Source organism: Symsagittifera roscoffensis, chromosome 10 (genome assembly GCF_963678635.1).
Source record: "Symsagittifera roscoffensis chromosome 10, txSymRosc1.1, whole genome shotgun sequence".
NCBI lineage: Eukaryota > Metazoa > Xenacoelomorpha > Acoela > Convolutidae > Symsagittifera > Symsagittifera roscoffensis.
In genome coordinates, this window is record NC_087071.1 from 3250498 (window position 1) to 3274570 (window position 24073).

Sequence of the window (24073 nt, forward strand, 5' to 3'; positions counted from 1 at the left end):
GCAGTAAATCTAATAATGATGAAAACTTGTAACTTAATTTTCCCCAACAACTAGCAGTAAATTTGCATTTCTATGTAATAAATTGATAAAACGAAAATGCAGTACTAACCTTTTGATATTTCCATTCATTCGCACAAAGATTCTATCCACACTCGCACAGCTCGCCCACGAAGAATTGTTTAAAATAATGAATTTCAGTTTCAAGCTTTCACACTCAACAACTCTAACACACGATAACAAGTTTCAAACTTTCCTTTAACCCGGTTGGAAAGGAATTATATACTAAACAACACTAACCAACGCAGCTTACTAAACACCACAAATCATAGAATAACAGCATGACTAAGAAAAGGAAACCAACGGTACCCAAACCGGATTAACCCAGTTTAAAACTGGATAATTCATTCTTTTGAAGACTATTATAAAGTCTAAGAAAGAAATAATAAAACACAAAAAAGTCGAAAGACAAACCCATACCAAAAACAATTTGATTTTTGAAAAAAGGACACAACCAACAAAACGTAAGAAAAACCACAACAAACCCAACATAAAACGTTGTCACATAACAGGACCCCTCACAAAAACCGCATGCAATCATACTCCCACTCCTGGCCTAACCCACCAGAAGAGGACGTCCTGAGCATGCTCTATAGCCGGCCTAACCCACCGTGCTACATCCACGCTTTGTGACCACACTCCTATTTTTAATAAGAGCTACTCAAGGGTGAGTAACTCTTCAAAATAACTGAACTAAAACAAAAAGCTTTTGTGAAAACAACTAACCAAAATCATAACTAAAACATTAAACTAATAAAAATTTTATAAAATGTAAATTATATCTTGCAGTATATAGATCAGCATACAACACCAAAGACGAACATCCAAAGGCAAGATGACCCCACTACACTCGAAAAAGAATGGCCAACCACAATCAATATGCCGCCCACAATCACAACTCAAAGGATTTAGAGTACGACTTGACTTCGCAGAAAAGGACTTCATTGAACTAGAACAATGACCACCTCGATGTTCAAATATACGTACAGATCCGAGTAACCAGGCATCCCCTCCACACACAATCTCCACGCCATTCCCAGACAAGGTCAAACCCAAAAGAAGTTCTCTACATGAAACGGAAAAACCTGTCATAGCCAACCATTCTGAAATCAGATTTGAGTTTGTTGCGAAAACCCAGTCGTTGTCTTGAGAAGGATATGATTGGATATTTTACCACTGTAAAGTATTTAATATTAACCAATCATGATCCATCTAACTAACAACCCACTTATTTGTAAGTGCTGAAATTACTTGTAATTTCAGCACCAGAGAGATTTGAATTTAACTTAGAAATTAGTTGACTCTCCAAGAAGACATCAGCTGCCGCAATAAACCAGTATACCCTAGATCTATTGAGCCTAGCAGAGACTAGTTAAACAACCTGAGACTAGATAGTATAAGAGTAAGATTAGGATCGGTATTAGACTAAGAAGTTGCACGAATCTATCCGGCCGAAAATAAGATAGCGTGACGAGCAGACGGTGTACCCTATCCGAAATTACTCTATGAGTTATACACTTCGGTCCTAACTCACTGTTTAGTATTTTTTTTATTCATCCCGTTCCAACTTGCTCTAAACTTTTTTCTAGAAAATTAAAAAGTAAACAAAAAATACCTAGAGCCGAAAAAAACTTGCTGACGTCAAACATAATATATCAATTTTTTATAAAATGTGTTTCTGTTATTTTATGAGAAAAAAAAACATATATTAAAACTTAGACAGAAAATTGATTTTTTTAATGGCGTGATAGCATCCTTAGTGGCTGGTTCAAAAGTCTTCAGCTATCAAAAACATCTATCTCCAGCACATTATCATATCTGATTTTTTCTAATTACATATTCTGATATGAATTGAATTTAAAAAAAATTCCGAGATACAATTGCTCTGCTATTTTCAATGCATCCCGCTTTTTGGTTATTTTGTGCTTTCAATGCAATCAGTGCTAGAATAACCTTTTCATTCGATCAACCTTTATTTTAATGTTTTTTTCGTGTTTGTTCATCAGCATCTATTTTTGATAAAAATACAAATATTTACAATCATTTTTTTAGCAAACCTTATTTTTCAAGAAAACGCAAGGATAAAACTCAGGTAAAATTGCATCTTGTAGAGCGCTGTTTTTTTTTAGGTTGTAGTTTTTTTAAAATCAATTATTTGATAGAAGATTGAATAATTCTAAGCACACCTTTCGGTTTTTGAAATACAGCACAGTTCAAATTAAATATCGTCTCGCAAAATCTAGAAAAAAAATTCCAAAAGGAAAATCTTCATAAAACTTTTTTTTTCTAAATCATTTTATCAAGCGGACGACTTTTCTTAAAGAAGTTCAAAATTGATTACCATCATTTTCACAACAGATTTTTTTGTATTTGACATAATTCAAATTTTCTTTTTTAAATATGAGAACAGTAGAAAATGCAGCTTTGATTATTTTTGCATTTAATATCTTTCAGCATCAGCGACGTATCAGTTATGATTATTTCAATCTAAACAACGAATCAAACACTGAACCAAAAAAGGTTGTTTACCCACTGGAACCGTGTTATTTTTGTCTCAACCTTCTACTGGTTTAAGTTAAAGCAAAAATGATTTATTTTGAGCAAATTTTGCAGCTTTTTTTCTTGCTGTTTTTGTCCCAATTAGTTTTTTGGGACTTTAGCACTTCCCCAACGTGCAAAAACATATTGAACGTGCAAGGTCAGTGTTTAATCTAATAAAGAGTTGTTTTGATCAACTAGTCTGCGTCGATGTAACTTTCCAATTTTTTCTGAGCCGGATTCAATAGTTGCCTGAACTACGCCTAATTGGAAATATATCACCTACCACATTTCCAAAAATGACAATTTTTAAATAAACAATATTATAACACCAACTGATCGCTTGTAAATTGTCTTTTTGATTTTCAGCTTAGGTTATTTAACTCTTGAGATTGTGCCAAATTTTTGTCAAAAACGGTAGTTGAAAACTAAATTTTTCGTAAAAATCGATATTACAAAAACAGTCGCGTTTTGTTAAATTCCGCCAAGCAAAACATTTAGATTCACTTTTTGCTTTCCTTTTTTTCAATTGATTCCATTAAACACAGTTAGAAGATCTAAGGATTACAAACTATAACAACAGTTAAACTTGATAATTAGCCAATTTTATTTGACTCGCAAAGATAAAATCAAGAAAAATTAGCCGCTGATTCTTCATTTCTTCCCATTCAAATCTGATTCTTCAGAATTCTCAGTAAACACTTTATTTTACAACTATCTCTAAAATCCTTGTCAAAATCAATGCGCAATTTCTTGAACTATGTTCTCGAACTCGAGTATGATTCAGGAAAAATTCAAATGTTTAGTCTTTGTTAAAGCTGAAAAAAGATCCATTGGTAAAAATTTACTCCAAAGAACCAGCGGACGACCTTTTCCGTTAAAAAGTGACAAGTTCAGACTAAATAAAGTACATCGCCAAAATCAGGGGCACTTTTTCAAAATTTGCGAAAAATTCACAAATTTTTTAGGCGTGCAGAGCACTTTTAAAACTAAATGAGATTACTAGAAGTCATTGCATAGATTTTGGGTCAAGCTTTTTCCAAGAAAAAAAGAATACAATTTTTTTTCTACAGTGAAAATTAAAAATCTATTTTATGATGTTATGCACCATTTTCAGCGAGGAAGTCCCAAATAACACTAAATAAGTTGCATCTTTTTCCTTCCCCGCCTCACATAAGCATCGATTTCATGTTTTACAAGGTTGAGTACGAAAATTAAATATGTTTTTGACGGCCTAATCAGTCCGTATGCTAAAATTTTTAATAATCCGACATTGCGAACAGAAAAAATTACTTTAGAAACTTTGCAGGTGGGAAAAGGAAAAAGTTTTTTTTTGAACTCTCTTCTCATTTTTTTTTCTGAGTAGATTGATTTTTGAGTTTTTGTTTTTTGATAATCGCTGAGTTTTTAAAACATATGGCTGAGTTTTAAAAACATTTGATGATGTTCTACATTGGATAATGTTTATGGGTAAACATAATCGTAAGACCACTGTGAAAAACAAAATATGTACCTAAGAATCGAAGAACTTTTTTTTCAAGATACCGCTTATTTCATTGTTTTTAAGACGAGCGAAACTGTCATACAAACAAGGTTTTGCAAATTTTTCTTCAAATATTTGAGTTGACGTATGGACAAAGTAACACTAAAAAGCAAATCGATGGAAAAACATGAAATTCAAAACAAGTTACGAATCTGACTCACGACATTAAAGCAGCAGTTGTGTGTAGTGTACTACTCTGATGAAAAATAAATAACTTTCAGAGGCAGTATCATGTCTTTTGTGTTTTCGACTTATAACGTATTTTTACTCAACATGATTCCAAAAACTCTTTTATTTATTGTCTTTCTGTGAAAAACTCGTCCGACATTCGTATGTTGTCATTTTACTATCACCTAAGAATGCATGTCACCAATGTAAAATATGTAGGCATTGTGATTATGTTACATTTTCGTTTTGTAAAAACAAAATAATTTTATAATCCAAAAATTACACCAGAGTAAAAAAACTCCTCAACGCTTAAATAATTTCAAATTTATTTTATACTTTTAATTCAAAGTATATTACAAGGCTTCAAAATCCTGTTTTCTTTTTATAAGCCGCTTTGCCTTCATATCAATGGAATCAAGAAAGATATGAAACTGTTTTAAAAGAATTCTAATTTTGAAAAAAAGACAAGTTCTTCTCTCCCAAGCTGAGGAGACACAAACGTTAGAAAAAAAACTGAGCAAAATAACCTGTTTTATTGAAGGTTAAAAAACTTCAACATTTCTAAGTTTACAAGTTGCTTCACACAGATGTTTTAAACGTGAAGGGTACAAAATTTCTGAATTTGTTGAGTCTGCTCTTTTTTTGTTACTGCAGTAAATTACTTTTTCAAACCTCGACATTTTTTGTATCTAAATTGCAAAAAATTTAATTTGAGTTTTTCTTGCTTAGGAAACAAATCAACTCTCGTTTTGCTCAATTGACTGTCGATCTTAATTTTTCGAAAATCAACTTCAATTTGAAGCTTCAGCTTTAAATTTCAGCCAAAAACCCAGCAATAATAGCTGCAGCAATCCTGGCTCGACCAAACATGCTACTCAAAAAATTTTCAAGCAATTCCACAGTACAGAAATTAGTATGAAAGTTCGATGATTATCAATTTTTCATTTATGGAAGTTATTTGACTAGCATTTTCCGTTAAACCGAAAAATTTTTTTCGTAGAACTATATTTTCAAAATTTTCAACAAGTCATGGTTTACTCAAAACTAAAGTCACCAAAAGTTTGATCCTCTTGCGTTTACATTGGATTGAAAACGACCTGAATTGGGTAAAAAATTTCTTAATCAAATCATATAATCCAATTATCAAACTTTAATTTTTGGAAAAAATTGTCAAAGATGATTGTTTTTGAAACGCAAAATTTTGATTTCTCATGTATTTATCAAGGCATAAAAAACATGCCAGGCAAAAAAACGTTCTTAGTCTGTTTGTAAAAAGTTATCTAGAGAAACGGAAAAAATTCACATTTTGTGGATCCAAGACTACGTTAACTTTGAGTTAACGTGCAAAAACATATTGAACGTGCAAGGTCAGTGTTTAATCTAATAAAGAGTTGTTTTGATCAACTAGTCTGCGTCGATGTAACTTTCCAATTTTTTCTGAGCCGGATTCAATAGTTGCCTGAACTACGCCTAATTGGAAATATATCACCTACCACATTTCCAAAAATGACAATTTTTAAATAAACAATATTATAACACCAACTGATCGCTTGTAAATTGTCTTTTTGATTTTCAGCTTAGGTTATTTAACTCTTGAGATTGTGCCAAATTTTTGTCAAAAACGGTAGTTGAAAACTAAATTTTTCGTAAAAATCGATATTACAAAAACAGTCGCGTTTTGTTAAATTCCGCCAAGCAAAACATTTAGATTCACTTTTTGCTTTCCTTTTTTTCAATTGATTCCATTAAACACAGTTAGAAGATCTAAGGATTACAAACTATAACAACAGTTAAACTTGATAATTAGCCAATTTTATTTGACTCGCAAAGATAAAATCAAGAAAAATTAGCCGCTGATTCTTCATTTCTTCCCATTCAAATCTGATTCTTCAGAATTCTCAGTAAACACTTTATTTTACAACTACCTCTAAAATCCTTGTCAAAATCAATGCGCAATTTCTTGAACTAGGTTCTCGAACTCGAGTATGATTCAGGAAAAATTCAAATGTTTAGTCTTTGTTAAAGCTGAAAAAAGATCCATTGGTAAAAATTTACTCCAAAGAACCAGCGGACGACCTTTTCCGTTAAAAAGTGACAAGTTCAGACTAAATAAAGTACATCGCCAAAATCAGGGGCACTTTTTCAAAATTTGCGAAAAATTCACAAATTTTTTAGGCGTGCAGAGCACTTTTAAAACTAAATGAGATTACTAGAAGTCATTGCATAGATTTTGGGTCAAGCTTTTTCCAAGAAAAAAAGAATACAATTTTTTTTCTACAGTGAAAATTAAAAATCTATTTTATGATGTTATGCACCATTTTCAGCGAGGAAGTCCCAAATAACACTAAATAAGTTGCATCTTTTTCCTTCCCCGCCTCACATAAGCATCGATTTCATGTTTTACAAGGTTGAGTACGAAAATTAAATATGTTTTTGACGGCCTAATCAGTCCGTATGCTAAAATTTTTAATAATCCGACATTGCGAACAGAAAAAATTACTTTAGAAACTTTGCAGGTGGGAAAAGGAAAAAGTTTTTTTTTGAACTCTCTTCTCATTTTTTTTTCTGAGTAGATTGATTTTTGAGTTTTTGTTTTTTGATAATCGCTGAGTTTTTAAAACATATGGCTGAGTTTTAAAAACATTTGATGATGTTCTACATTGGATAATGTTTATGGGTAAACATAATCGTAAGACCACTGTGAAAAACAAAATATGTACCTAAGAATCGAAGAACTTTTTTTTCAAGATACCGCTTATTTCATTGTTTTTAAGACGAGCGAAACTGTCATACAAACAAGGTTTTGCAAATTTTTCTTCAAATATTTGAGTTGAAGTATGGACAAAGTAACACTAAAAAGCAAATCGATGGAAAAACATGAAATTCAAAACAAGTTACGAATCTGACTCACGACATTAAAGCAGCAGTTGTGTGTAGTGTACTACTCTGATGAAAAATAAATAACTTTCAGAGGCAGTATCATGTCTTTTGTGTTTTCGACTTATAACGTATTTTTACTCAACATGATTCCAAAAACTCTTTTATTTATTGTCTTTCTGTGAAAAACTCGTCCGACGTTCGTATGTTGTCATTTTACTATCACCTAAGAATGCATGTCACCAATGTAAAATATGTAGGCATTGTGATTATGTTACATTTTTGTTTTGTAAAAACAAAATAATTTTATAATCCAAAAATTACACCAGAGTAAAAAAACTCCTCAACGCTTAAATAATTTCAAATTTCTTTTATACTTTTAATTCAAAGTATATTACAAGGCTTCAAAATCCTGTTTTCTTTTTATAAGCCGCTTTGCCTTCATATCAATGGAATCAAGAAAGATATGAAACTGTTTTAAAAGAATTCTAATTTTGAAAAAAAGACAAGTTCTTCTCTCCCAAGCTGAGGAGACACAAACGTTAGAAAAAAAACTGAGCAAAATAACCTGTTTTATTGAAGGTTAAAAAACTTCAACATTTCTAAGTTTACAAGTTGATTCACACAGATGTTTTAAACGTGAAGGGTACAAAATTTCTGAATTTGTTGAGTCTGCTCTTTTTTTGTTACTGCAGTAAATTACTTTTTCAAACCTCGACATTTTTTGTATCTAAATTGCAAAAAATTTAATTTGAGTTTTTCTTGCTTAGGAAACAAATCAACTCTCGTTTTGCTCAATTGACTGTCGATCTTAATTTTTCGAAAATCAACTTCAATTTGAAGCTTCAGCTTTATATTTCAGCCAAAAACCCAGCAATAATAGCTGCAGCAATCCTGGCTCGACCAAACATGCTACTCAAAAAATTTTCAAGCAATTCCACAGTACAGAAATTAGTATGAAAGTTCGATGATTATCAATTTTTCATTTATGGAAATTATTTGACTAGCATTTTCCGTTAAACCGAAAATTTTTTTTCGTAGAACTATATTTTCAAAATTTTCAACAAGTCATGGTTTACTCAAAACTAAAGTCACCAAAAGTTTGATCCTCTTGCGTTTACATTGGATTGAAAACGACCTGAATTGGGTAAAAAATTTCTTAATCAAATCATATAATCCAATTATCAAACTTTAATTTTTGGAAAAAATTGTCAAAGATGATTGTTTTTGAAACGCAAAATTTTGATTTCTCATGTATTTATCAAGGCATAAAAAACATGCCAGGCAAAAAAACGTTCTTAGTCTGTTTGTAAAAAGTTATCTAGAGAAACGGAAAAAATTCACATTTTGTGGATCCAAGACTACGTTAACTTTGAGTACAAATTTCAATTGGCGGTTGAAGAAAAAACAAAAAAATTGGGGAAAAAAACTTTTGTGGCTGCCAAAAAAATGTTTGTCATACAGTTTCCATGTAAGGAAATTTATGACTTGCATTTTTCTAAAACAAAAAAATTTTCTTTTTTATTTAGTACGATACACTGATTTTTATGGACAAACAAGATAAAAGTTCTTTAAAAAATCGATGACACAATTTTAGCAGAATGTATGAAATTTTTATGACTAGTTTTTTTCATAGACTTAGTTAATGGAATTGTGTGATAAGCATTTTGGTCTATGCAGGTCAACCCGGGATAACATAAAAGATCAACACTGCTTTTATACCAGGTCGCTTGTTATGAGTCAAGGTTTCCACTGCTCTTTTATTGGTCTCGAAATTGAACTGCAACCTATTGTTTTAATTGGCAAAAAAAGTTTGAATAAAAACTACCTGAAACAAACTTTTTCTAACTTCTGCCAAAAAAAATAAGACTAGGATGTTTTGACTCAATGAATGAGACTAATTCGAGTGAAAACTGCAGAACAAAAAAGTAAAAAAGTTAATCATAATACCTTGAAAAATTAAATTTTCACGTTTCGGTCTCTTTTTTTAAAGAAAAAAAAACTAGCTTGGAGAGAGAATCTGTGCTATTTGCACAGCAGCCTGTTAATGAGGTTTTGCAGTTTGACTTTGCTGAGAAGCGGAGTCACTGCCAGCAAAGTTCCGAGCGCAACAAGTTTCGTAATGAGATTGATTAGTGCGTAAACTTTTTTGAAAAAACCGCAAAGAGAACAGTGCGAAGCAGATCAAAACGTCTTGCAGATCAAAACGAAGCAGAAAAAAAGCGGTTTGTTTGTAAGAGACAATATGATTTCTCTTTTTTCATAAAACAAAGACAGCAGCAAAAATTGAGACGGGTCTCAATTGTCATTAAGTGTGTGCTCATCAAATTTTATGGCCTATATTAAGCTATTTTTCATTTAAATGATTTTTTTATTATTTGCGCTTTTGGTTTTGTTTCTTTTTTTCTTTTTGTTGATTTCAAGCTTCACAACGAATTTTTCAATTTTCAATCACCGATTAACTTATGAAAAGATGTTTCATACTTTCGTTAAAAATAAAAAACGTAGGTAGTGAAACACGCTGTGGAACAAAAGGATAACTTAATTAGCGCAACGAAAAAATTTGCTCCATTCCTTGCATTTATTTTCTGGCTGCTTGAATAACTCTACGCAAAATAGAACGTTCATGAAACTTTTCCTTTACAAAAAAAAGGTCATATTCTGATTCGGATTTATTCTAGCCAGTGTTAGAGTAATCAAAATTTGCTCTTTTATATGAAAGATTATTTCAGATTGGAGTGAGAACATTTACTAGGTACGGGTGGTTTTGCGGAGAATTATCGGTCGATGTTCACGTTCTTTTTTCTTCAGAAAAATCCAAAATTACAAAAACTATGCACACAACTTCTACTGTATCATACGAGTTTATTAATTTCGAGTTATTTTGTTCATCCATAGACTCACTTGGTTGTTATATCTTCTTTACAGAGATTTGAAATAATATTAAGTCCATCTTATCCCTTACACCTTATTTTTCACAACTCCTATTTAACTTTAGTGTTAGTTGTTACCTTCAAGCATCAACTTTCTTATGAATATCGCCAAATTATTTTCAAAAGGAATAAAAAATATACAAAACGAGAATCGAAATCTCAATTAAATATTCCTACTCAGACATTAACATCCTTTTTGACGAATAAATTAACAACAGAAAAAAACAGAAACAGATCCTCAAACTTTGTATATTTGGGATTTACGAAATTTTTGATGCTAAAATTCACAGTTTTTAAGTCAATTTGTGCAAGACGATAGTGGAGGATTTTATGCTAGAAGACTTCAGTTTTGTCATGTTCGATCTATGATTTTTGTTAGTGAATATCGGTGTTGTCAGGTTTTATTTCTGACCTTTAAAGTTTTTCAATTTTTCACCAAGCAAATGAAATTGTAGCAAAATTGACTGCGGAAATTTTTTGTTTTTAATTAAATTTGTACGGTGAAAGCAAAAAGAATCAAAAAAGTAACAAAGCATCTGTTCCTTTTGGAAAATGAAAATTGATTATAAATTTTCTTTTCAACTCAAAATAGAAAAAAGAATCATCTGTTGGTAACGCATATAATTTTAGCACGAACATTTGACTTTTTTGACATTTTTAAAAGATTGAAACAATGGAAGAATCCATTGCAAAATGGAAAATTTTTTAATCAGTTTTTAAACTCAATTCAGATTGAAAAGAAAATTTTGGTCAGTTCCGAAAAATCTTGTTTTCTTTGGATCACGCTTAGTTTCATTTAAAGCGACAAATTTCTTTTTTTTGGAGCTTTTTTTCATGAAATATAAAAGTCAAAAACAGCGACCTTGATTTCAAGATAGTAGGCTGAAATATCTTATTTCATTCTATATATGGTGTAAGACATGTAAAGTAAAAGACTTGATCCGTGATGTCAAAATCATATTTTGGACTTAAAACTTCCTGCTAAAGCTTGTTAAGTTTATCAACTACTGTGACCGAATTATACGCGCTTTTTGTATTAAATTTTTTTTACAGGGGTAAATTTTCTCAAAATTTGCTTCCACACTTTGTTAATCATGATTATTCTCAATCGAGAAATTTGCTGCTATCTTCATTTGTCTCAATATAAAAATTATTGTTTGATTTAAGAAAAAATTATGAAAAGAGTTGAAAGCTGTTAATTACAAATGCAAATAGCTAACTTGAAAATTATGTTCCGTTTTACATCTTTTTTTTGCAATCTCTTCAACAGTGAGATTTTTGAAGATCAATTATGTTTATGAAAAGCTCCTTTATTTTGCTACTTGTTTTCAATTTTAAGGAAGTTTTTGCTTAGAAATTGATGGTATTTGAAAGCGGTAATTACAGTTAACAGGCAAATAAGTGCCAAATATAACGTCAAGATATTCAAACAAAAAATTGTAGCATGGGGACCAAATAAATTACCTGAAAATAAAAAAAGTTAGCGAAATCCTGATGACTAATTGAATGAAAGCATATTTCGCAAAACAACATACAAGATAAACATTTGATAGAAAAAACTTTCAGTTTAATCTTAATTTAACGAAATTAATCTTTATTAACTTTTTTGCAGTATAAATAATTAAATCGCAACTTGCACGTGACGACTGATAGTTAAAACAGAAAAATTTACAGTGCTGATTTCAATTAACTGGACGAAATAAACAAAACTCGAACTTTCAAATGCATTTTTATTAAATTGGGTTAAAATTAGACAAAAATGAACGAAACAAAAGTTGCTTAGAATTTCAACAGAATCAATTTGGTTCAATTTTTTCTCCAAAATTCTCACCCAAAATTTTACCCCAAAAATGGGTTGTTTTGGTTTTTTCAATTATTCAAAAATTACGCTGAAGCTGCTTTGCTAATTGATGATAAATATATATCACAAGCAGCCTCTTACACAGCCAAACAAAATTCTAGAGAAGTTGAATCTCCAAAAATCGGTGTAAGGGAAAAAGTTTTTAGCGTGACAGTCAAGAAACGTGATTTCTACTATATAAAACCCAAATCTTTGCTTAAAAACTAGTTTTAAACAATTTACTGAAATTTTTGGAGATTCAACTTTTCTGAAATTTTGTTGGGCTGTGTAAGAGGCTTCTTCTGACATTTCTCTTCAATTAACAAAGCAGTTTCAGCGTAACTTTTGATTAACTGAAAAAAAACAAACTGAAACGTTTTTGGGGTAAAATTTTGTTCGAGAATTTCGGAGAAAAAATTAAACTATATCAATTCTGAGAAAATTCTATGCAACTTTTATTCTCTTCATTTTTTGTATAATTTTAACTCAATTTGAGAAAAACGCGTTTGAAATTTCAAAAATTATTCGTTTTGTCCTGTTAATTTAAATCAGCACTGTTTTACCACTGGAGAATGTAAGGCAGTTTGGCTCAAGTTTTTCAGCAATACAGCAAGCGAAAATTGAAACCTTATCAAGTGACAAAATCTTAACAGTCCTCTCTGTCGTTTTATCGAGATTCCTTTTTTCTTTTTTTTTGACATTCCAGTCTGGGTTATTTTGTTGAGCGACACTTTTTTTCTACATCCAGGTTCTTTTTGCCTTTTTTAAAACTTTGTTGCCGATTTTGTTCAAAATGTGACAGATCTGAAGCGAGAGGTCAAGTGAAAGCTCGTTGTCACCCTGGACCGTCACTCGATCTGGCTTTCTCAATTGAGTGTGTTCGATCCTGTGCATGGCAATGACATTGAGTGACGTTGAGCTCCGATTTGAATTGAAACGTGATATCTTTCACAATTTGATTAGTTTTGGCTGTAAGGGATTTCAACAGGCATGAACCAAAAATATATTCATGAACTTTCCTGCTTTGTTCAGTTTTTACAAATATATAATTTTCCGATATAGTCACTGCCTTTTCTCTACAGATAGTGGAAAGTAGCAATGGCGTTAGATTTTTTTTATTGATTTGACTGCCTGGGAGACAAGTCTTTGGGTCTAAACACGGTATTTCAATGTTTTAGATGTAGTTTTGGATATGGTTTGACTTCCAAAAAATTTATCCAAAAATTTTCTGTTTTTTTTTAAATTAAAAAATGCTTTAATTATTTTCCCGCTGTACTTATTATTGAAAAACTCACTTCAAACTTCTTTAAACATTTTCACGGCAGTTTCGATATTTTTCAGGCGATTCAAAAAAAAGTATGATATTTCAAACATTTTGTTGTTATCCACATTTGGAGAACTTTTTAAAAACTGCTATATGTCTATTTTTTAATCATTTATCAGTCTGTTCGCCTGCAATTTTCTGGAATTCTTTAAGCTCAAAAACATTTTTTGACTTTTTTTTCTGGCGTTTTATTCTTAAAATTACAATTGGATTGCACAAGTTAAGGATTTAAAGTTCATGCTGCCCCTGGAAGTGAACGTTAATATTCTTTGCACTTATAGTCTCCTAAAAACGACATAAAATGATTTGCAGTAAAAATGGAGGCTGAGTTTTGTATATGATTTTTTAAGGAACGGCGCTAGTCTAAAAACTATTGCCTAAGTTTAGACTAAAATTTATCCCAAAAACTAACCAGTATTTCAATCATACGACTGGAATAAAAACTCTTTATTATTTTTAAACATATGACTGGAATAAAAACTCCTTGTTATTTTTAAACATATGACTGGAATAAAAACTCCTCATTTTTTTCATTAAGAAATATTTCCTCAAATTACTTTAGATAAAGTTAGGTTTGATTTAAAGTTAGGCAAGAGTTGATTTACCTAAAGACAGGGATTGGTGTATAGCTATAATGATGATGTTGTGGGGAAGGCTGGTGATATTCGCCAGATTATGAAGAGGTCTCGGCTCTTTTCCATTTTCCCACCCCCTTCGTAAAATTACAAAATTAAGCTGTTCAAAAGTTGTTCACACGGCATTTTGCATATAAATAAAATTGTATAAAGTTGTTCACATGTTCGCGCTGAAACTTTTTGATGCTGTTTGTAACATGAAAAGCAATTTTAAAGAAACTTTCAAATATTGAATTTCAGAATAAATTAAAGGGGGGAACTGGAAAAGAGCCGATGTCTCGAAGTGCGCTTTCCTTTCTTAACAGTTAAAAATCGCTTGTGTGAACTTTGACAAAAAGATAGTCAAACTTGCGTGTGGTTTGGACAAGAAAACCATCCAAATTTTGAAACGTATTCTTTGCGCTTTTCAAATTAAGGAGAAAAAGACTGATAATGAAGACGCGCGGAAAACAATATTCGAAAGAAAAAGATTCCAAAAAATTTTTTTTTTTGAACTCCAGTTTGGCTGCATACCAAATAAGAAGTAATCCCAAGCCACCTGATACTTGAAGTCAAAAATTTCTTTAAAGTTAATGAATTTTGCGCGTAACGTATTGACTCCCGAAAAACAAACAAAACTATTAGATACCAGGCTTAGAGTCAAAACTGTGCCTAAAGTAGTTGCTAGGAGGAATCTTTAGCCAAGATTTAGACTGAAGTCGTCAGGCGCTTAATTAGAAAGTCCTTTAAAACCCGACAAAATAGGCCAGTGAAAGGATGACATTCGGAAAAGTCGCTTGGAAAATCAGGTAAACTCAGGTCGCATCCTGAAAAAAAAATTTACAGATAGAAAAAATCTTTTAAAAAAATCGAATTCGCCTCTTTCAGATTTAAAAGCAAGAGAAAACACTTTTTATCAAGGGAACCTAACCAAGTAGAGGTGTTCGGAAAAAAAGCTGAAAAAAACGAGAACTGAAGAATTGAAAAGAAATGGCAACCTCTTAAAGATTACAGACCATGATTATACTACTAATTGAAAAAACAGTTGCAGAAGATTTGAAGTCAGCTTGGGAGATAAGGTTGTTATATCTCGTCTAACGGCGTTTCAACTTCACAAAAAGGCAATCTTAAGATAGAAAATTGAAGCGCAAGTGCTAAGGTTTTTCATCATTCAACAAGGATCATAAACATTGCGCAAACGCAGCATTGAGACGGCCAATTCTTGTCAGCTGGTAACAGTTTGGGAATTTTGGCTACCGACATTCGTACCGGGTGTGAAACTAAGGAGGATCTCGATTGCACTCAAAAAATCTCGGCATTGTTTTGACGTTTGTAGTCTTCAATCAACTATTCTAATGGTGTATCTAATAGTATCTTCTTTAAGCTACAGCGGCGTGAACCCTCGCACAAAACACGCCTTCTCTGAAAAACTCGACGAATAAATTTCAACCAATCAGAATCGTTGGACGTTTCTTATGTCTAAATGAACATTGCACAAAATCTAAGTCGTAATTAACAGAAAAAAAAACATATATAACAGCACAGCATAGTTTTCCCGTACAATTCGTGAAGATAGACAATACATTTTTATTTTTCAATTTTCAAGTCGTTCTTTGTTTTTTTTTCCAATAGCAGACATCAATTTCGCAAAATCTCATGTATCTGTTTGTTTTCTAATTGGTCAATATTAATTTAACTAGCCAGTTTTTTCGCTTCGCGGGTTGAACAAAAATGCTAGTCATATAATTTTCATTTATCGAAAAACACTTTTCATAAATTTTCATTCAAATGCATACGTACAAAAAATTGCAAAAGACTTACATCAAGCAAGTTTTCATAAACGAAAATTATATAATAAGCATTTTTCCATAAATCAAAAAATTTTAGTATCCAAGTTTTCCGAGACAAAATAACCACCATTTTTTTTAACAAAAGAAGCCCAAGTGGAAGCCCAATTTGGAGCCCCATAGGCATTAATAATTTCAAGTTTGAATTCGCACAAAGGTTTTTTGGTTTTCTTTTTCTTTGTGGGAAACTGCATTTTTTCATGCAGTTTTTTTTTCGAAAGAAGCTTATTTGAGCAAGAAAAAATTATTTTTTTTTTGAAAATTTTTGCAGCAAAAGAAAAATGAGTTATTATACAAGTTCCATTCATAAAAATGGTATGATGAATATGTGTAACAACTTTTTTTGTAAATGAAATTCCAAGGTAAGCATTTTTCGTGCATGGAGGTCAAACCGGGTTTTTTTGGGAGTTTACTTATGTTTTTGAGATTTTGAGTTTTCAATTCTGATCGGCCAAAAGTAACTAAGAATTTTTTAAAATAATTAATCCCTGTATGATGGGGGACGCAAGTTTTTACAAGAATTATTATAATTTCATGTATTGACTCGGTTTTGATTTAGATTAGATATAGGCATGCATTTCACATCATGAACTCACGTCAAAACTAGCATATGCAAATGAGATTGAATTTTTCCTTAGAACGTCCAAAAAAAGAAAATTGTAGATCGAATAATTGTCCATACAAAAATTTTAAAGCCTAGGTTAAGTGGCTTCTTTTTTTAAATATCATATATCTCAATTATCATCAATTATTAATCCACCAAAAAGGATTAAAGGGCTAACGAAGACAGTTGTTTAAGTTACAACCGAATAAGATTTCCGGGCAGTTTAAGTCTCAGTTGACAGTATATTGCCTTTCAAAAACTAGAAAACAAAACAAAAATTAAAAATTTTGAAGTTTTTCACGAAAATTTTGTGTTTTCATGATATGATTCAAAAATATATTCGTTCTTTGGGGAGGAGGATTGGACAAGGCATCAAAAGTATGCAATTTCAATTTGATTAGAAAAATTTGTCAAATTGCAAGAATAAAGGATTTTTGCGGCTTACAACAACGTCAGTTAGTTATACGTTTATTTTAAGGCAAGGCAAAGAAGCGAAAAAACTTCCAACTGGGACTGTCCAACTTAGATTGATACATGCCAATTTTAGTCAATAAACAGTTTTCTGCGTTATTTACAATTATTCCATTTATTTTCAGCTCATTTAATAACAAAATAAAATCTGTAATAATAGCTTACCAATCTAATTAAAAATTCTCAAAAATTTTATCAACTTACATATCTATTCCTCCAAAAAATCCCGTTCCGCAACACATCATCAAAACTTTCCCAAAAATTGTAAATTTGAAACACTAATATCTCAACAAGAAATTGTTGACTTTTTGGTTTTAAAGTCAACATATTCAGTTTTTTTTCAGATTTTAAAACAAAATCTAGTCAAAAAGTTAATGGTTTAAAAATCAATAAAAGCGCAAAATTTTTGTCTATTTTTTGAAAATACGGACGATTAAGTCAAACTTCAGCTAAAAGTTTTGCTTTGATTTTTATACATTGGCAATTAGAGGCGTCTCTTCTCTTGGTGTAGGAGAATTCAGTTTCGCTATACTACGCTATACGATACAATGCTATATTTTTAAGTATAGCTATACGCTATACTATGCTATATTATTTCTCCACAAAATTCTTCGATGGCAGTCTGCAGTTTTTTTCAGGAAAGTGCGCTGTTCTTAAAAAAAGCAACAAAATTTTGAAACCTATCAAGTAAAAAACAAATATTATGTGCACGCCGTTGTTTCAGAAAAATATGGAAATTTATTTTTTTCCCATTCTAGCTTCCCAGCCAGGTAAAAACCGAACCAGATTATGTTTTCAGTAATAAATGAAAAATAATTGGTGGTTGGTTATAGCTTTTTTGGGAAATGTTTTTGGGAGCCAACTATACATCAGATGTATTTACGTCACATAAATCTTTGATGAGCAAATCATGGCAAGAAGTTGCATTCTATTTTAAGAGTCTTGCCTCTAAACTTATGTTTGAAAAAAGCCATAGTTATGGGTTTTTAGTTTTATTGATGCTGAATTTTGCTCTTTTGTTTTTTCTTTGTCTAATGAGTGTCTTTGCTCCATTTGTTTCCTTCGAGTTTTTTTTTCTATAAAGGCCAAGAGAATATAGTTTATTAGATTTCATTCTATTGAAACTTGGTTACCTAACAAAGTCTTCATGACAGAATAAATCTTTGCAAATCATTTTGTCGATACAAACTAAAATGCAGACACTTTTTGCTATGTCAACCATTAAATATTAGTTTTTAGAAGACGTTTTCAAATACTTTTGAAAATTGTTGATTGAGAATTCAGGTCAATATGGCCACGATAGGAGATCCCAGTGGCCCTGAAAAAACTAAACTGAAATCAAGTTAATGTCTTCTATAAACCTCAACGGTAGTCATGTCGTAAGCAATTAGATTCCTGGAGACGTATTCAAGTACTATTAGTTATAAAATAAATCCTCAGTAGTTGAAACACCGATGTTGTAGTTATTCTAACTCAATTTTTTTTACGCAGATTAGAAAAAGCAGCAAATTAAATTTAATTTTTAGGCTGCATTTGCGTTCTGTACCGTTTCCCGGGTGCTGTTTAGAAGGTACAAAATTAAAATAAAACGTCCGAAAAATCAAAATATTTGTTAAAAAATCTCATTTTCACCTTCGTTTTATATACCATACTTTTTGTACATTTCATGTCTTAGAGTACAATATCTAGACAGTTTCTCATGCCAAAAGTCTGATCTGAATGTGCGCCAGGAGTTTTTGTTGCAGTGATTTTTTTAATCCTAATGACGTACTTGTAAATATTACATACCTGCATCTGTCTTATAAGGTGTGAGGGTAATCTTCTCATGATAGAGGTGCAAATAAAGGAAAATATTAACCAATCAGAATCGTAAGACGTTAATTCTGACTGAATGTCTTTTGCACAAAGCCGAAATTGTTATAAACAGAAAAAAAATATAGCAGTGTATAAAAATTCTCCTGTACATTTCGTACAGAAAGATTTTTTTTTCCATTTTTTAAATTCGGTTATAAATTTTTAATACCCGACTTCAATTTCACGATTTCTTATTTTTTAATCGGTTGATATTATTTTAAGTGGCATTTCTTTATTCGCTTCCCGGGCTGACCAAAGGGCTTGTCATATCAATTTCATTTATGAAAAACTGTTTATCATACATTTTATTACAATTTTATCCGTACAGAAACTGCGAAGAAACGCTACGGCAAACAATTTCTTACATATGAAAACAAAACAATAATCATTTTTCAATTTTAATTAGTTTCAAGTTTGAATTTGCACAAAAGATTTTAAAAAATTTTTTTCTTTGTATAAAAAATTCAGCTTAAACTACGTTATACACAAAATAACAAACTGTTGCATTACATTTTTTTTCAAAAACAAATTGTTTGAGCACAAAAGTGATACTGCGACTGAAAAGTGAAAAAAAGTTGGAAAATTTTTTGCAGCAATATACTAATTGCTCATCATACATTACTCTCTCCACGTATGAAAATGTAACTTTCTTGACTTTTTTCCGTATAGAATTGTATTAATTGAATTTTTTGTGATTGGAGGTCAACCTTAGTTTCTTTGAGAGTTTCGCATTTTTTTGAGATTTTGATTTTTCAATTCTGATTGGCTAAAATCAACTGAATAATTTCTTTTGATATTTGGTCCCTTCATCATGAGAAATGGCACCTCTTACCAGAATTGTTGGAATTTAAAATATTGACTCGGTTTTTTCTTAGCTTATATAGGCAGACATTTTACATCACTAAGTTAGTCAAAAAAGAATTGAAGAAACTGGTTCCTCATTAACAGATTTTAAGTATCAATTTTTTGCTCCACAATATCTAGTATCTAGTAAAAAGAGAAATAAGTTACTTCATTTCATACTCTTTATTTATTGGGCTCTACTTAACAAAATACCACAAACGCTTTCTTTTTTTTCAGAACAATTTTTATAATTTTTGAGAAACCAATTTTATATGGAATTAAACTTGAAACTGGTTAGGAAGATTGTGAAAAACTCTGAATTTCATGATTTATTCATAAGCTTACGTCGAACTTAACACATGAAATTGAGATTGAATTATTCTCTAGTATGTCCAGAAAAAAAGAGATTGTAGATCGAATAATTGTCCATACAAAAAATTTAAAACCTGTGAGCTCTTTTTTGTTTTCCAAATTATCGTATGTCACAAATGTCATCATTTATTTTCTCCTTCTTTCCGGCTGAAGATCTAGCGTTCTAATAATATGATTTCAGCGCCAACCCTTACAAATTTATTACAAAACCAGTCACAAATATCTTACACAATGATATCAATAAATTCTTTCAAAACAATTTAACATCGAATAAAGTTTTGATTCAATTGAAATATCAGTGGAAAATATACATCCCTACAAAAACAAAAAAGCAAACCAGAATTTATAATCTTTGAACTTTTTAAAACCAAATTGAAAGTTTTCATGAAATTATTAATGAAGATTATTTTTCTTCGGGGAGGAGGATTGGAAACATAATTTCGACTTACAGCAGCGTCGTTCCATTGCACTTCAAGTTTAAACCAAGGCAAGATGCAATAAAATTCCAACTAAGACTGTCCAAATTTAATTCATACATGTCACTTCTAATCAAAAAACAACTTTCCTTTATATTTACGAACAATTCATTTATCTTCATCTCAAATAATGACGAAATAAAAACTGTAATAACATTTTACCAATCTCATCTATAACGCTCAACATTCACAAACACATAACGGCTAGAAGTGTGCAACTTACATATTTTGGCTTCCGAAAAATTGCATTGATTAACGCATCAACTATTTTGAGCGCATCATTAGACAAAAATTTCAATTTTTGAACACTAATTTTTAGATGAAAAATTGTTGAAGATGAAATTTTTTTTAGTTTCGAGCTTAACTTATCCGGTTCTTTTCGGACTTAATAAAAATCTGGTAAAAAAATAATTAGTTAAAAAATCATTGTTAGCGCTAACATTTAGCGTCAATTTTTTCAAAACTTGGATCAATAAATCAGATGACAGTCAAAGATTTTTTAGTTGATAGAGTTGACAATTAGAAACTTAGCTATTTATGGTTTAAGAGCGCGTAAAATCACTATGCTATATCCTCGAGAATTTTTTTTTTGATTTTTAAAATATAATTCAGAGGTCATAGCGTGTCAAGATGAGAGTGAGCAACCACTTCCGCCAAAACTTCAAACCTTGTGCCTCAGCTGAAGTTCGAAGACTTTCAATTTTATACCACTAAAACTGCTATTTTTCCTCAACAGTCTATGATGTCAACCTTTGTTTGTTTGAGGAGAATGCGCGAAATGGTTGTCAAATTATAACGCGCAGGAGAATGCGCGTTTCACCATCTTTTTTGACAAATCCCTCAAAACTGTCACAAAAAAGCTAGAACGGCTGTTCTTAAAACTATCAACAACTTTTCGAAAACTAGCATGTCAAAAACATTCTATGCACGCATTGTCCCTTTCCTACCAGTTTAAGATTTCACTATCATTTGAAACGTTTTTGGTGGTTAGTTATAAAATTTTATGCTTAATTTTCCGGAAGCCAATTAAATAGCAGGTGTATTTCCACATAAATCTTCGATTGTTATTTCATAGCAAGAACTTTTTATTCTGATTTGAACACATTTTTAAATTAACCCACAGTTAAGAGTTTTTTGTCGGTTTTATTGATGCTCACTGATGCTCTTTTAAAATGTTTTTCCTTCTCTTAAAATGTTTTTGCTCCATTTTTTTTCTTCCGCATTACTCGTTTCAATCAAGGCTAACAAAGTAAAATTTAATTGAAAAAGATTTTTCAGAGTTCATTTTTATAGATCTTTGGGTACTTAACAAAACATGTGTAACCAAATAAATCACTTTAAAATATTTTTTTTTTTCAAAAAAATTGTTTCGAAAAATTCGTTCAAAAAATTGTTAGAATTTTGCTTTGGGGTCTCCTTTAAAGTAGGTAAGTCTTGATAGTGGAACTCGAGGATACCTTTTCAAATAATTTCTCTGTCCACCGTTTAATTGGAGCTTGTTAGAAGAAGTTTTTATAAACTTTTTGAAAATGTTGGCTTGAGAAACCAGGTCCAAAATTTCAGCCATAATAGCAGATCCCAGTGGCCTTGAAAAATTCAAACTGAAATCAAGTTAATGTCTCATAAAAGGGTTCTTGTTAACTATTTCCCCCCTTGTTTCCATTTTCAGACATTCATTTTTCGCTGTCACATTTTCAATAGCTCAAAACAATATTCAGAAAACAAATTTAATCAAAATTTTCTTTGTAGGTATTATATAAATAGAGGGTAATACAAATATTAATGTGCGAAAATGAAAACCCAATTAATTTTGACATTTTTAAAGGCATATTTTATGCAGAAATGGTTGTCAAATAAAACATGCATAAGGGTGGAAATAGTTAACAAGGTCCAAAGAGGGATGTTTAACAAGATCCCATAAAAGTATAAACTCTTCTTCACAATAATCATTTCGAAAACAATCACAAGAGGCAGATTTAAGAGGGCGGGCCCTCTCCCCTTAGGGACCCCCCCCCCCACACGCCAACCAATGATTCCCCCTTAGGTATCAGTTTATTACATCTAAGTTAGGCCGAACATCCGTAAAAAATTCTTGAAGGCCTCTTTGGCACCAAATACATTAATTTTCAAAGGGGGCGCTCGCCGAAAAAAAAGTTTTTTTTTCTCAAAATTTTCCAAAAATTGCCCAAAAACGGCTTTTTGCCCTGTTTTTTTTTCTTCAAAGTTTGCTTTTGGCGCAAAGTTTTTGGTCAAAATAGGGTCTTTATAGTGTTCTAGGAGTGCTCGGAAAGTCATCTTTACCTGGCCAAACTGTAATGATAGGCTCATAATTTTGTGTCTGAATGTTCCTGGATTCCTAAGACAAGTCTTTAAACATGTTAAAATTTTGTCGGAACGATCAAAAGAAAAAAAAGAACAAAAGAAGAGCAAAGGGAGCGTCCTTGTTGCGGAATCCGCTGACAATGCAAAAAATACAGTTTGGCCTCGTAATGATCAAATTTTTCAATTTTTCAGGTCGACAAATTTTTCGTTTTTTTTTTTGAAAATTCGGTCCCCCATCGAGAAAATCTTAGATCCGCCCGGGAGCTCTAGAGTCGTGTTTGAATACTAAAATTGAATAATTGGTCTCTCAATTAAGAAAAAAACAATGTAGCAGTTATTCTAGTTTTACACTAATTCACGCTGATTAGATGAGAAAAAGGTAGAAAATTAAACTTTAATTAACACTTTAGGCTATATTTGCTTTCTCTCTCGCTCCTCGAATAGTCGTTAAAATGAAGCAAGAATCGAAAACTAAATTATTGTGAAAAAATTCAACTTTATCCCTAGCTTATTTACCATACAATTAGGGCCTTCTGGTTCAATTAATACCTTAGTGGAAATTCTGAATACTCGCTTATAAATACGGTTCAATTGTAAAATAAACCTGATTTCTTGTGCATTGTATTTCTTTCTCAGGTATATACAATTACTATCCTATTTTTACTTTTCCTTCAGACAAAATTGCAGCGTTTTTGTTGCAGTTTTTTTAATGTGAATTCGAACATCGGATCTTGTTAAATATATGCTCCCCTTTTGCAAGTAGGGGGAGCAAATTCGTTACAAGGTACAAATTTAGTATATGATTAACTATTCAATTCTGTCTTCATAGTTGAGGTGGGGAGGGGGGAGGGTCAATTTGTTAGTATAGGTAAACAAGATCCCAAAAGTACTCAAAAACTTTATTGATTTGTTTCAGCAATTGAATTAGTCTTTTTAAAAACTTGAAACGGTTTGTTCGTTTTAGCTCGTCGTCACCCTACAAGTTATTGGAGTTTTTGAATTATAATTACGTGATTATCAGCCTTATCCTACAAGTCGAAACATTCCCAAAATTCAACTTATTGATATTAATTTTGTTTCAACTTGCAGTATTTAAACTGAAATTATGTTCCACTAAGTTTACTTGTTAAATTGCCAGGGTCTTAGAATCAAAGACTAAATTCATTATTTATTGTGCTGCTTCATCTTTTAAAACTTCTCATCAACGTGTTGTTTGGCTTTAATTTTTTCTAAATTAATATCAGTCTTTAATCTTTTTTTTGCAAATTAGCAATAAAACTGATTTCAGTCTACAAATCTCTGCCTATCTTCAGAAACATGGAGTTTTGCGCAGGTAAGAAAATCGTCTGTCAACATATCGATTGCATGTTCCTAAATGATTTTTATCCAC

The 24073-nt window shown here is 31.2% G+C and overlaps 1 protein-coding gene across 3 annotated transcripts in view; it reads left to right on the forward strand.

Annotated features, from left to right (window-relative positions):
• The window catches only part of LOC134855605 (uncharacterized), a 101202-nt gene that overhangs the window by 18020 nt on the left and 59109 nt on the right, over nucleotides 1–24073 (forward strand). The window contains exons 1-2 of one of the 3 annotated variants that reach the window (XM_063872142.1): nucleotides 23201–23319; nucleotides 23648–24016. In XM_063872142.1, the coding sequence (XP_063728212.1) occupies nucleotides 24001–24016 (16 nt within the window). In that variant the 5' untranslated portion in view covers nucleotides 23201–23319; nucleotides 23648–24000. Of the gene's footprint in view, nucleotides 1–23200; nucleotides 23320–23627; nucleotides 24017–24073 lie in introns of those variants that run through there. The other 2 variants (XM_063872144.1, XM_063872143.1) reach the window with 2 other exon arrangements.